We start from the raw sequence: 14,793 nt of genomic DNA on the forward strand, positions 1-14,793 counted from the left end.
ATATTGATCTGTGCAACAGTTAAAACAAGCTACACTACTGGGATTATAAAGATAAATCCACAAAAATATTTTTTTAACTTCAGCAGATGACTATAAGAATGAAGCGGGTGGGAATAAGTAGCTAATTATTTTTTATCTTACTTATATATTTCAATCAATCATGAAAGTTCTTTCCACTACACATGGTATAAGCGACTGTTACTTCTTACCGTCACCTGGTGTAGACCCCAAGATGTAGCCAGCTCACTTGACTTCTTTTCTTTTATATATTTCTCTAGAGGGATTACTGCCTCCGTCACCACATAAATTACATTTTCTGTCTACAGTATAAATCACAAATTTTGTTTGACATAAATATCAAATATATTTATTTGAATACATGAAGAAAATCACAGAGGAAAACAGTGTGTCTTCAAATCCTATTGAAAAGTTCTCAATACACACATCTCCATTTTAGTGGTGATCTCGGGGAGGGGAAAGTGCCACGTTCCTCTTTGAGGGGTTCTGGACATGTGCACTGACCATCATCCTCTTACACTCCACTCAGGGCATCGTCCCCAGGTAGTGAACATCAAATCCCCTCATGAATCGGTTTGTTTTGACAAACACCAAATTTTAATTTCCTCCATGCTTGGAAGAATGAGACTATCTACATCTAAAAGAGAGTTGCATCCATTTATCAATCTAGATATATCTTAAACAAGCATATGGTAGCAAAGTATAACCCAGTTTCTTCATGACACTTATGCCATTGTGATATAGCCTGCCAAACCACTGGTGTAGAATGTACACAGTCACTAGCCTTCATGATTGTTGTTATTTCTTGTCTATAGCCCTCTTTATTAATGTTACTTAATATTAATATTCTTAATTTTAACATAATAGAAAGAATTAGGATTTATATTTTTTATCCTTTAAATTATAAAATAATTAAATAAAAAGTGTATTCTCATAAAATATAGGATAACTAATCTAGGCCTAGCATTATATGTATTTATGAGTAATATTTTACCTCAAGACCATCAATATATTGTAAGATGTTTGGATGACGGAGTGTTTTTAGTCGTTTGTGGGCATTCTTGGCTGTCTGTAGATTAGCTTCACTTGCTTGCTTCACATCAAACACAAAGACTGAAACTTCTTCTCCATTTGACTAAATTAAATATAAAGGTATATTCTTAAATTCTGCATAATGGAGTTCATACTATGCACATGGGGGAGGTGTAGCAGTTTACTGTGACCCGGAAATATACCATACGTCACAGGAAGTCAATTTCATCATTCAGGATTTGCGTCTCGAGGTAAGGGTGAAGGATTTTAAGACGGCCCAATTCAAGAGGCTGCTCTATCAAGAATGTGAAAAGTAAAGGTTCTGGGAGAGATCAGCCTGGACCATACAAATACAATGCCTCCCTCCGATTGGTTCTGACAGGATTGTTTTCTGAAAGAGTGCTGAACAGATGCTAAGCACACCATCGACATCAGGTGGTGTGTCTCCATCTGAGGAGCATAGCCGGCGATGCAACTCGATACACTTACTGTAGGTTATCATGCATCCAAAGGGACTAGTGAGTGCTCTTGCACAGTTTTACATCTAGTCGCCATTGTTGAAGCATATCAATGCGATTTTCCGGGAACCTAATTTAGTTTTTAGCTGATGGCCTGTGGTTTTTTAACAACCTCAAAAAAACACTGAACATGCAGGCATGAAGCAGTGGATGGCCGTCAACTGCTGGAATCAGATGGGCCCTACTTGCTCCAGCGGTACACCGATTTGGCTTACTGCATTGCCTGTGGGCCACTGCTGCAGCAGCATCACGAAGATCCTAGGCTTCTAGCCTAGCCTATGCCTATACTGTAGGCCTAAGCTTAGCTCTAGGCCTACTACTAGGCCTAGCCCTAAGCTAGTAGGCCTATATATAGCCTAGGCCCCTACAGTGCCAGGATCACAGAAGTTATTGCATCCTGGGAATCAAGTAAATCAAGTATAAACTATTAACCACCAGTTTATACTTTTGATCACCTATACCCTACAGCTAGTTAGGCTAGACTTGCAATTTGGTTCCTACCGATGCCTAGGTAGGCCTAGGCCCCTTAACATATTCTAGGCCTACCACCGTTCTATCAAATGTCCTCCGATCTGCAATGATCATGTGCTGTAGGCCCTGCACATTATCTGGAGATTAGGCCTAGGCCTAGGCTAGGTAGGAGGCTAGGCTAACAATTTCTACGGATTTCGAAATAATTATAAAAACAAAGCAATTTCACCTTTCGTTTACCACTAAATAGCGACCATATGGATTTATTTTCAAGAGAATCTATACATTCTCCGATTTCAAATCCAAAATCCTTAGTTGGATCTCTCGAAAAGAAAGACCACATTTTGACGGTCAAACTTCCACGTACGTGTTCTCGACCGCGATACTGACTACGTACGTGTAGTGAAGTTTACATTACGTAAGCTTAAAGTGGCCTTACGTGTTTCTGGGTTTATGTGTGAACTTCTAAACTCGGAAGGTCACTGTAAGTCTCCGTAGAACCCTTCTTGAACAGGATTTTGACTTTTATTGATCAATCATTAGTATTAAAATGTTATAGATAAATTTACAAGGCCTTTATCCCTCCTAAAATAAAAATTAGTCAACAATTAATACAGTAATATTAAAAATCATAATATAGAAGATTTGCGAATATTATCCAAAACTGATAACATAGCCAAAGATTATTTTCATTCAATTAAGAAATTTCTTCATCTAAAAATTATAAACCAAACATACTTTAGAAATTTATAAAATCCATAATATGTTTCTAATAGGGCCAGAAGCCTATGCATATACATTTCAACTTGTTAACCCAGGTAAAACAAGAATAAAAAATATCACATTCTTCGTTGCTGCTATTAAAAAGAATGACAGTTGTAGAGGGGTTTACAAAATGCTTGAGTGCTGGAGCCAGTGGTGTTGCTGGTAGGGTGGGGTGGTTGGAGAGGGAATGTCAGTTAACAATTTTAGGTTTAGGCCCTAAAACCTTCTGTTGGATCTTGGGCGGATGCAGGATTTGGCGGTAGGGGGTGCGTGAGAGTCCACACCGCCTCCCCATGATCGGGGCTGATCAGCCAGAAAACGGAGAATTAGTCCTCTATCTGTCCGGAAATTCCCCTCTCAGTCTCTCATACCTTAAAAATCTTACTGGTACTATGTTCATATCAAGAACATAATTATTATCTTTCAAAGAGTACAATAGTCTTCCCAATGAGTAAAGCAGAGTGTGCTTGTATATTACACCATCGTAGTCGTTTTCCCCCTCACAAATCGACAAAACAGGGTGTATTTTTTTCATACCCATCGAAACTCAAAGAGTAAATGTCAGAAAACACCGTAGTTGTCATCGAAATGGGGTTTTTTTTTAACGAAAATATATATTCCCAAGCATATATCCTTCAAAAACAAGCAAACAAGAGAGCTGCTCAATGAAGTTGTGTCGTCTGCAAAAGGTCCAAAATTGATCAATGTAATATCATATTTTAGAGTTATTTATTGTAGGCCTATTATATATTTTCCTATTTTAAGTTTAAGTGGTATTGTATTTATATATTTCTTTACAATAGTATTGCTTATATTTTTAATTTTTAAATTTAGTCTTAGCCATTTGTTTAACTTTACTCTACTTGAAAAAAAAATGGACTTCTGAAATTGTATGTTTTGATGAGCCTTGATAGAATCCATAATACAGGTCTCCTTCGAATTAAAGACCACTTTTGGGACCAGGGTTCCATGTTCTTTAGCAGCTTTGGTCTCTAATTAGAATAATAAAGATAAAAGACTTGTTAATTTGGGACTACACAAAAATGGTCTTTAATTGGATGTAATCTGTAATTGGAGGGGTCATTATAGAGGGAGACGTGTAATACCGAATAAAAAATATTGATGATAGTAATATTCAATTATCATGCTTACACAGTTATTGTACAGTAACATTGCTTTTCATGACAGTGCAAGTACAATTATGACAAAAGTTGGACTTTTCATTTAACTATTGTACATGGTGTTTAATTCAGTCATTGCTCCAATGTGCCTCACATTCCATTACACAATCCAAAGTCTTGAAATAATTACAAGTTAAAAATATACTGTCTGTCTTGAGATTTAAAAAAATCTTAAATATTGTACTGTAATTCAATTCGATATTTTAATTGATCAAATTTTAAACAAGTTACTAGAATCAAATTAAAAATAAAAATCTGAAAGAGGAAAAGATTTCTATCAATTAATGGAAATGTAAATAACATTCCTGTATTCCTACATGGATCCTTAAATTGGCTAATAACCTAAGGATTTTTTGTGGTGAAACTGTAATATCAGCTAAAAAAAAAAATCTGTTTCGAGTTGGAAGTTAATAATTTCATCGATATAAATGAACTAGTAACAATTTTAAGAGTTTTTTTACAATATTTTTGACAGGCAGTATATCTTTAATATGAATAAAAGCTTACAGACTAGAAAGTAATTGATTGTCCATCAAGCCTAGAAAATCATTATGGTAGCACAAGTTTATAGAAAATATTTTGTTGTTATACTGTAAAATAACTTATAGCCAAGCATTATCAATCACTCCTTATTCAGTCCTCCTTTTAGTTTTTCACCAATCAACAATCTTTCAACTTAATTGCTCAACTCTTCTTGAAATTAACAATCTGTAAGTGGTTTTCAATGGCATTTTTGATTTGACTTAGGCAAGTTCAACTGTAATTCCCAAAAATTGCAGCATTTATTTTGAAAAGAAGCCACCATCTTTAATTTGCAAAAGTAGCCTCGAAAATAAGCCGATCCAAAAAATCCCCCCCCCCCAAAAAAACGTCCAGGGCTTTTAGATCTATTCAAGATTTTACGGTATATCAATGATAAACTACTGCATTTTGTCAATGTTGACGGGATCAAAATCATTACTGTACAGTACTTGCAATACTAAAAATGTCATTTGGTCTACTGAGCCCTGTGAAAAAGCCCTAAAAGGCCACAGCAGCACAAAATTATGATAAAATTCTCTAGAACATTTAATGAGAATTAATAAATTCAACAACAGGATGCACAGGTTATAATTCTGACAAGGACATTCTACGCGCCGCATGCCCCTACACGATGATCGTCACAAAAACCATAGCAACCAAACCAACCGTCAGTGTGTGAAGAGTTACCCATGCGCGTTTTAGTTGACATGATAATCGTACGTTGTGCGGTAATTAAAAAGGCCTAATGATATTTTTCACTAACATTAGACTGAAATTATATCGTTATTTCAACATTAATTTTACCGATGTTGTGGTGAGACTCGCATCGCAAAAAAAAAAAGAAATAAATTTTCTGCATCTAATCAAATGAACGTTTTTTGCACCTTAGTCCAACATTACTAAAATGACAGTTTAATGTTGTATAAGAACATGATTTTTTTTTTTAATTGTAAATTTTCAATTGCTACAACTCTTCATTTTGTTGGTGAATTTTCACAAATAAAATAGTAACACACACCATAAAACGTATGGCACGAATATACTAATAATTGATGGCTGTACTTGCAACTAGTATTAGATTGTTGATGCACGCACTATGTTCGTAAGCAGAGATGTGCGTACTGTTGTTGAATTGCCTTTGTTTAATGAATATGCTGACACATTGGAATTTAGGCTTCACACAGTTAGGTTCCTGTAACACAGGCCATAAATTCCCCCGCAGGACGACGATAAGCTCAAGCCTAGCACATTGTAAATTGGCAGAATACAGCCAGATCCACTAAGAAATGGGCTCTGAATGCCACAGCAGTGGAAAGGCCCAGCACATTGGGGGTAGGCTAGATATCATTTCACCATGATCATAGAATTTACTACCATGTAATGATGATCATCAAATGTTGCCCAAAAGTTGTTCCTCTGAATGGGTCTATTCTATGTGAATTGCTGTGTAAACATTGACATCACTGAGTCCCTGAGGGCCTGGAAAAGAAGAACATTAAAATTATTACACTGAAATATTTATATAGTCCAATTAGTGTGATAAAATAAAACCAATGTTTAAAACAACTGGGGAGACAAGAACCTTATACAATGAGATATACAACCTATATGTAAGCAAGCTGACAATAATCAAGTCAAGAGTGGCACAAATGCTACAAGCTTTACATCTCAAAATCCAGGTAGATCCAGGTAGGTAGATCACCATTATAATTTACTAGCATCAAAATAAAGGAATATATTTAAATATTTGCTTCTTACTTTGCCCACTCAACTTTCAGAATAAGATGATCATAACCAAATCCGGATACCCCAGCAATGGCACGAGCCGCATCTTCACGATGGTGGAAATTAATAAATGCAAATCCCTGAGGAAAAAATAACAGGAATGAATAAATACATGTATGTTTTAAAACATAAAATACATTAATGAAATTTAACTTATTTACAATAGTTTAATACAGAAAATTGATATACAAAACTAATAATTTAATAAATATTTAAAGTAAATAGTAGTAACACAATTCTAAAACTAAAAGATATTCATAATCCTTTTTTACAATAATGTTGCATAAGAATATCACAATAGTTCATTACAATTGCACATAAAATAAATAACATTTTATAAATATTTAAAAAAAAAGATGTATTCAAATTGAAAAAAAAACTAAAAAATTAATTAGCAAAAGTATGTAACTTATAAGATTTAAAAGAATCACATTCCATTGGTATTTGTATATTTAACATAAAAATGAAAGCATATATTTAAATAGTGAGAAGATTAAGTGTAACAGTCATAGAATCAACAAGAGAAACACGCTAATAGCCTTTGACATTTTACCAACCTTTGACATGCCTGTATTCTTGTCCATCGCTAGATATATCCTCTGAATTGCTCCAAAAGGTCGGAATAACTCTTGCAGGTCAGGCTCCCTTGTGTCCTCTGACAAATTTGTGACACGAATGGTTGCCCCATCATCTAGATTGTTAAATATCAATCATTTTTTATCAACAGAAATTTGTATGTTTTGTGGTTTGTGTGCAAAAAACCAATAACACAAATATTTACTATCACACCGCCTTGCTAGGCCCAGCAAAGGAGAACCAACCTTGCTATGTACAGTGTTCATGAACATGAACGATGGCTTATGCCTAGTTTTAAAGTTATTTCACATGCTATTGGGCAATAAAAGCCTGCAAGGCTTTTATTACTATTTTCCACTATAGTGTTCTTAAATTATCATTCATATGCAACAGTGAGTGACTTGCAACTGATTAGATGAAATAAACGTTGTGATGCATACATTGTTAGTAGAGTTCCACATTACATTACACTTACAGTTGATTTATTGATGAGAAAATCTCTGGATGCTTACAGGATTTGTACCAGGGCTCTTGAGATTCAGTTCCACTTCAATAAAAGGTGATTATATGGAGACCTGACTATTCAATCCTCTGAGTAAGAACTCGATCTACATTTGTATCTTTACAACAGATAGTGCACAAACTCCTACCGGAGCAAGAATTCTTTGTGACCATCCGCTGTTGAATTAGATTGTTATCAATAATTTGTATACCTACCTCTCTTATTATCACGTTCACCGCCTCTTGATGCTTCTGCCCCCTTTCTCTTGCCTGGTGGAATGTATTTGCCAGTAGAAGCTCCTACTGCACCAGGTTCAGCAACTGTGTAGAATTCAAATATAAAATTCCAACTTTTGATACAAATAAACAATGCTACCAACAGTTTCAGCTTTCACTTCATTTGCATAATTAATCTGTAGTTTGTGGGGTTATGTAAAATTCATATCTCTTGAAGTATTCCCATGGGCCTCTTTGAGAGGGGTATGCATGGCTTTCATCCTGAGTTTCCATGGGGTTCCTTGAAGGCTTCCATTCGTAAGCCTCCACCACTGGCTGACATAATATACTTATTTGATGGGTTCCGATGGGCAATTTAATGGATGTCAATGGCCTCATTGAAGGTTGTCTATAGAGAATGAACATAGGGCTATCTCAATTGTGGACTATGTGGGCATGAGGAAAACATGAAGAAACACAGTGATGTCAAGATTTATGACCAGATTACTGGGCATCCAAGTCCCTGCTCTATTTCAATCGTGGGCACATGTCTCTTCTCAGTTGTGGATGACGGGAAACAAGATGATGGTACAGAATTCCAGAAAATCAGTTTATCCATAATCCTACTCTTTAAACTAAGCAAGTTTGATCATCAACTCCGAGGATATCATTTTCCTTTAAATTTTAAATTCAAATTATTATGAATTTCTGTAATCTGCAATAAAATTACCTCCATTTTCTTCTGGTGGTTTATCAGCTGCTGCGAGCTCCTTCTGAAGCGGCTCTAAAGTGTCTTTGTATGGACATTTTGTGGTCCAATGGTCCCCTTTACAGACACGGCACATGACCATCTTTTGGGCAGCGGCCAGTCGCTTGATCGGGTCTTCAACCTCAGATGCTGTATTCAAATCCTACAAACAATAACATAAGAAATTCAGGAACAAAAATAAACAATGTGATTATAATAAAAATAACAATTATTATATTATAAAAATAGTTCATAAATGCAGTCGTATATTATAAGATTAAGACGAACATATCTATCTCTGAAAGCTAATTACGGCACCATTTACCAGGTTCAAAAGATTAATAATAACTTTAAAAAATATATTAAAAAAAAAAAACTATAGGCCAATCATCACCCATTCAATCCAGTGTCATGTTTCCAGGCTAAGATATGGTTTGCCAATAAGAGGTCATACTAGAAAAAAATGTTGGCACAACACAGATGGCAATCAGTTAACCTAAAATCTTAATAATAATAATAATAATAATAATACGAGAATAAATGCATAGGATCAGCTTACATCTTTGGCTGTGATGAACTGCATGAAGATGTCATCAGAAACAGATGTAGTAGCAGGGTTAGGCCCTGAACCATCATTACTTGCTGAGCCAAATTTGGGCCAAGCCTGTAGTAAGAAAATAAAAATACAGAAATCAATAATTCTCATTATCATTAATTTTAATCCTTGAATTGTTGCTCTCTTAATGAGTAATCTCAACCAACATTGGAAAAAACATTATATAACCAAGGTGTTTCATAGTCATAATTTATAGGAATTAAATTATTATTGGTAGTACATCGTGAGCAAGGGTCCCTAGTTGGGATAAGTCATTTCTTTAGAATTTTTTTTTAGCTGTGCAGTTGGCTGAGAGGTATGGTTCCTGCTTCTTTTGCTGAAGACTACGGTTCAGCACAAGAAGCAGGGTTTTAATTGGATTTGATCACTTGGCTCCCCTATTAACACTCATATTAAAATGGGTTATCATTTGCCAGTGTTTACACATTAAATACTGGCGTTTGCTATGCTGCGCATAAGTTTGAACCTCACGATTAACGTTACATTGGCATTCTTGTTGTGTCTGAACATAGCCTTATATACAAGAGCCTTATATGTTGATCTTTTCAACTACATGTCTTTGACATACAATGCATTTCTTGCTCATTTTTTTGTAAACACACCACAAAACATATAAGCAAAAAAAGGGATACCGGTAACATTTTTTACCTTTCTTGTTGCAACAGATTTTGAAGCTTTCCTTTGTTCTATGTTGAAAGTTCGTATCACCTAAAAGAAAGAAAATTAAAGGATAAGGTGAGTTATAGCTAGTAACATACTGTATACTTGTATAGCTACCTGATTGTACAAGCTCCACTTCAGATAACAGAAATGTAATAGTAAATATGATAATTGAATTATACAGAATATATTACAATGAAACTACAACAGCTTCAACATGACCTTACAACAGCTTTACTTTACATCACAACAGCTTCACATAACCTCACAACAGCTTCACATAACCTCACAACAGCTTCCCATGACCTCACAATAGGTTCACTTGACCTCAAAACAGCTTCACATGACCTCCCAACAGCTTCCCATGACCTCACAAAAGCTTCACTTTACCTTAAAACAGCTTCACATGACCTCTCCACAGCTTCACTTGACCTCTCAACATGACCTCACAAAAGGTCCACATGAGAACACAACAACTTCACCTGACTTCACAACAGCTTCAACTGACCTCAAAACAACTTCACATGACTTCTCAACATCTACACGACCTCATAATAGCTCAAAATAACCTCACAACAGCTCCACATGACCTCACAACATAGGGAGCTTTCGATTTGCGCAATGAGTGGGCGAGACGCTAGAACACTCGTCTGTGACCATCTTATGTTCTCTGCACAACATAGATTTGGGCCAAATTGCATTCTAGAATCCATGTGAGGAGAACTGAACATTCTGGCATGCACAGATTACTTCTTAGTGATGTCATTACTTTTCACGGCCTGCAATCAAAAACTTACTAACAGCTTCACATGACTGCAGGGACACTTGTCCGACCATGTTCCTTGTTAGCTCTCAAGCTGACCATATCCCAACCTCCAACTAGACAAGGTCTGATTTCTCCATCTTTGCATTTTTTTAACTCAGTTGTGTATTTCACAATTACTATACATATTGTGCTTACTTTCTGTAATTTTCCAGCTTCATCACGTCTGTACTCAATCAGCTTCTTTATATTGCCTTTAATAATTTCTTCATTTTGAGGAACATCTAATAGAGGTTAGAAATTTTTGAGGTCAAATACTATTAGTAGGAAACAGACTGACATGTTCTACTTTGATCTATATGATGATTAGAACATGCATTAATATAGAGCGTGTTCTTTTCACTTTCATAAAGCTTAATTTTCACTCTTTTCTCCTCTCCTTAATAGTAAATGAATACCATGTTTAGGACTTATAAGCCAACACTTTTTATATCTTGTTTAGCGAACCCACCACCCACCAATAATGGCAATTTCGAAAAAAAATTAAATTAAATTTTTGGCCAATTAGCGCAACCACCACCATGAAAATTGGAAATAAAAAAATAAAAAAAAGTTTTTCCTTATTTGTATTACTCCCGCCACTGCATTTCTTCCTTATTATATAAATTTAAAGCATTTAACCATCTCAATCTCATTAGTAGGCCTACATGGTTTACATTCACCAATAAATTTATATTTTTATTTTTTGCTCCATCTAGATGATTTTGGCAAAACCATTTGCTAAAAATAAGAAAACAAAATTTTATTTTTATTTTTTTCTGTCCTCCTCTGACGATCTTTAAAATATATAAGTTCGCGAAAAAAGGCAGAATACAAATACAGTAAAGTATAAGTGTTATTCAAACAGTCAATCCCATGTATAGAAGTATATTCGATCATTTTGTACCATATCTTTATAAAGAAACTTTAATTCATTCAGTTATTTATGATTTTTAAATCCATTCCAATTCTAAAAACGTCTAATTTTTATTTTCATACCATGGTTGAAGGCATTAGACTCGCCTACTCTCTTTCAGAAAGAAAAGGGTTGATCTAACTTAAACAGTTAAAATTTTAAAATATGTTGATAATGTTGAGGAAAAGAAGCTGTTGCAAAGATCTATATTCCAGAAAACTAGAGGGGCATTCTTTGAAGGTTTTTAAATCCAAACCAAATCTAAACGTTAGGAAAGAGCATGCGGTTCATTATTCAATTATGTTGTAGCTAATTCGACTGATACTGAATTTGAATGTGGCATAGCAAAATGTTGGTCTGAACACCATCTCAATTTCTACCGATATGTTTCTGAAGAGTTTGTTGTGATGACTTTGGAGGGACAAATGAGCTAATGCTCTAGTCCTAAGGTTCGAGGTAATTTATATTATATATCAATATCAGTATTGTATTCTAATTTTGTATAGGTTTTTCATTTTGTCTTTATTTCTAAATTTAAAAATTATAAATCCCATTCAGGGGTGGCGTTAATACGGTTTCGTATCCAGCCATAAAATTAATTACTAATTATTTAACACTTACAATTATTCAATACTAATACATTCCTTGATGATTTGACTTTCCAATAATCCACTTATTATCCAATAATTATGGTTTCTAATTAAGTTAATTAACCATTAATTAGGACGGTTAACGTCTTCGCGGTGCACCATTTTCATACCCGGCTTGTAGAAGTTCATGTCAACAACTTTGCTGTGTTGCCAGAATCAGGGCAAAATTATACTGTGGTTGCCATAGGTGTGCGCTGAGTTAAGCGTGCCTAGTAGAATAGCATGAATGTCACTAAAAATGTTATTCTACTTTTCACTTTTATTTTATCTTCATCAAGAAAAATATATACTACAAAGAGACGAACTACAAAACAATACAAGCTTCCGCAATAACTGGTCACAAAAATTACAATTGGGTACAAATTATATGACAGGCGCTGGAAACCTAGAGAGTCGTTGACCATGGTGCAGCGAAGCAGATCTACATACGGTACCGTCCTAATTATTGGTTAATTAACCTAATTAGAAACCATAATTGTGGAATAATAATTATAGCTTATATGAAAGTCAAATCATCAAAGAACGTTGTGTTGAATAAATGTAAGTATAATTCGGTGACCGTTCTCAGGGCTGGATGCGAAACCGTACTAGCGCCGATTTGCTCGACGTGGGGAACGAGGTCCCCGTGGGGGGAACCGATGCCCCCAACAAGGAATCAGATTTCCCCGACGAAAGTAAAATGGGTGTGGTAGGGCAGGGATTAAAAAGTTTTGAAAGTGGTTAAAAAATATTGACAATTTAGGGGTTTTAAAGGCTTATTTAATCGATTTTAGTGTCTACTAATATGTAGAAAATACACGCCATATAATTTTTTTTTCTCGCTGACGAATTGCCCTTTTTTTGTCCCCGACGGGGTGGGGGGAAGGGCCAGCTCTCCCCGACAGGGGCCCTGGTCCCTGGTCCCCCCCCCTCAGCTTGCGCCACCCCTGATCTCATTCGATTCAGTTTTTTACTGCAAATGATAGGCCGAGGCCTATAGTTAGGCCCTAGGGCTAGGCATGAAGGGGGCCATAAAGTATTTTATTTGTGCAGATGATATCTCTAGGTAGGTAGGCCTAGCCTAACTCAAATTATAATGAAAAATCGCTAGCTAGGAACATATGTGCACAGAATCGTAGGCCTAACTTTAAGATTAATAAATCTGTTCTGTTGACCTAGCCCTACCCTAGCCTAGCTCGATTACATACAGAAAAGGGAGACAGAGGACTCTCTTGACGGAGAGACCTCCCATGCTACTCACGTCGTTCCTCTTCAACTTGATCGGCCCAACTTTTGCTGTTCATTTCTTACCTAATTTTACAAAATATTCAAGTTATTAAACATATAAAAGATATGTAATATCATGAATAAACAAACACGTATCGTAGTTATAAAACCTTAGTGTAAAAATAATTACCAACTTTCTGCAATATGGACAGAATTATAATTAATAAGGATAAGGCCTAAAGACTGCATGGATGGAGAAACGTCGTTCAATGACATGCTCGCGATTGCGATAGTTTCTCTCTGATGTCTAGACGCGTTACACATGCGTCATAAATTTGTAAGCCCACTACTTGCAGGATGTACACTCACCTACTTATAGGCCCGGCTGTTCGAAATACAATTTATTCATTTATTTATTTAATTCGTTCATAGTCGTTCTTGCATTTTCGTTCATTTTATTTAGATAATCATACCAGGGAACAGTGAAATTGATTGAAGCTGTTCCCTGATCATAGTAATGGCGGATTCACGTCACGTCTTCCAAAAAAGTTACCCCCCCCCCCCCACCAAGTTAATTGTCTCCTTCCCCCCCGACTGGAAGCCAAAATGCATAACAAAAATCATACCACCAGTAGTGCGCCCCTGTCACAATTTATAGTTGAGCTAAAGCCTCCACTTATTCACCTCTTCAGCATTTGCCACAATAATAGACCGCATTATCCTTGAGATTATCAGCACTGGGCATTAGTATATTTTCGTAATTACAGGTCTCCCTCTAATTAAAGACCCCCTCCAAAAAAAGACCATCTTCAATTTACCTTTTGAATTCCTGTATTTTGACATTAGCTGTTCCCTCCATTTAAAAACTCCCTTAATTTAAACCATGGTTTTGGTAGATCCAAATGAAAATTTTCCCTCCAAGAAAAGATCACTTTATATAATAAAATGATAGACAACAGAAATTCTGTACTCTTTTAAGGTTTGATCCTTAGGTAGATAAAAAAATGAGAAACATTTTTATACTGCCATAAAGTTATGAATTTTACCTCTTTAATTAAGTGTTTCTTTACCTTATTTAAACACATCTACGTAAAATGAACTCACCTGGTTTTCCTGGTTAGGCAATCTAACCCAAATCTTAATCAAGCTATCATCAGTAGGCCTATGTATACATTTAGGTTCATTTAATTTCTTAAGTACATTATTAACAACTTTTAAAGGGTACCCATTCCAAGACATACTAAGCTCTGTTTGAAGTTTATCAGGAGTACACAATCTGTGGGCTCTAGAAACTAAACTACGAATCCAGGAGATGGTTCCATGGACAACGCATGAGTATACGATATATACTCATGCTTCCTACACTGTTGTTAAATTGTAAATCCAGAAAGTGTACTGTGTCACTGTTTTCAAATGATTCAAAAGTAAAATTTATCTGTCTATGAAACATTGAAGTAGCTTAGAATTTGCGGGAAATCATTGGGCTTAGCTAATACTAGCCTGTCGGCAACAAAACGAGTATAAACTTAATAGTACTGTACCTGATTCAATAAGTTTAGGAACAATAGACACTTCAAGTTCAGTCATTAAGATATTAGCTAAAACTAGGC

At 35.5% G+C, this 14,793-nt stretch overlaps 2 protein-coding genes across 3 annotated transcripts in view; both read right to left on the reverse strand.

The window, feature by feature from the left end:
- Positions 1-2,421, reverse strand: part of LOC117111563 (N-terminal kinase-like protein) — a 22,370-nt gene extending 19,949 nt beyond the window's left edge. For both annotated transcript variants that reach the window (XM_033254505.1, XM_033254504.1), the window contains exons 1-3: positions 2,269-2,421; positions 1,013-1,153; positions 210-320 (exon numbers count right to left, since the gene is read on the reverse strand). In XM_033254505.1, coding sequence (XP_033110396.1) covers positions 210-320; positions 1,013-1,153; positions 2,269-2,382 — 366 coding nt within the window. In that variant the 5' untranslated portion in view covers positions 2,383-2,421. The remainder of the gene's footprint in view (positions 1-209; positions 321-1,012; positions 1,154-2,268) is intronic.
- Positions 2,422-4,728: 2,307 nt separating this feature from the next.
- On the reverse strand, positions 4,729-13,478 carry LOC117111571 (eukaryotic translation initiation factor 3 subunit G-like). Its single transcript, XM_033254517.1, has 10 exons — positions 13,374-13,478; positions 13,218-13,267; positions 10,571-10,656; positions 9,598-9,657; positions 8,893-8,997; positions 8,316-8,496; positions 7,586-7,690; positions 6,850-6,983; positions 6,266-6,372; positions 4,729-5,986 (listed from the first exon to the last, which is right to left on the reverse strand). The coding sequence occupies exons 2-10, from the start codon at positions 13,258-13,260 to the stop codon at positions 5,968-5,970; spliced, it is 840 nt and encodes a 279-aa protein (XP_033110408.1). The 5' UTR covers positions 13,261-13,267; positions 13,374-13,478; the 3' UTR covers positions 4,729-5,967.
- Positions 13,479-14,793: the final 1,315 nt, after the last annotated feature.

The sequence above is a fragment of the Anneissia japonica genome, unplaced genomic scaffold, assembly GCF_011630105.1.
Source record: "Anneissia japonica isolate Jap-2015-1 unplaced genomic scaffold, ASM1163010v1 scaffold288256_len377385_cov191, whole genome shotgun sequence".
Taxonomy (NCBI): Eukaryota; Metazoa; Echinodermata; class Crinoidea; order Comatulida; family Comatulidae; genus Anneissia; species Anneissia japonica.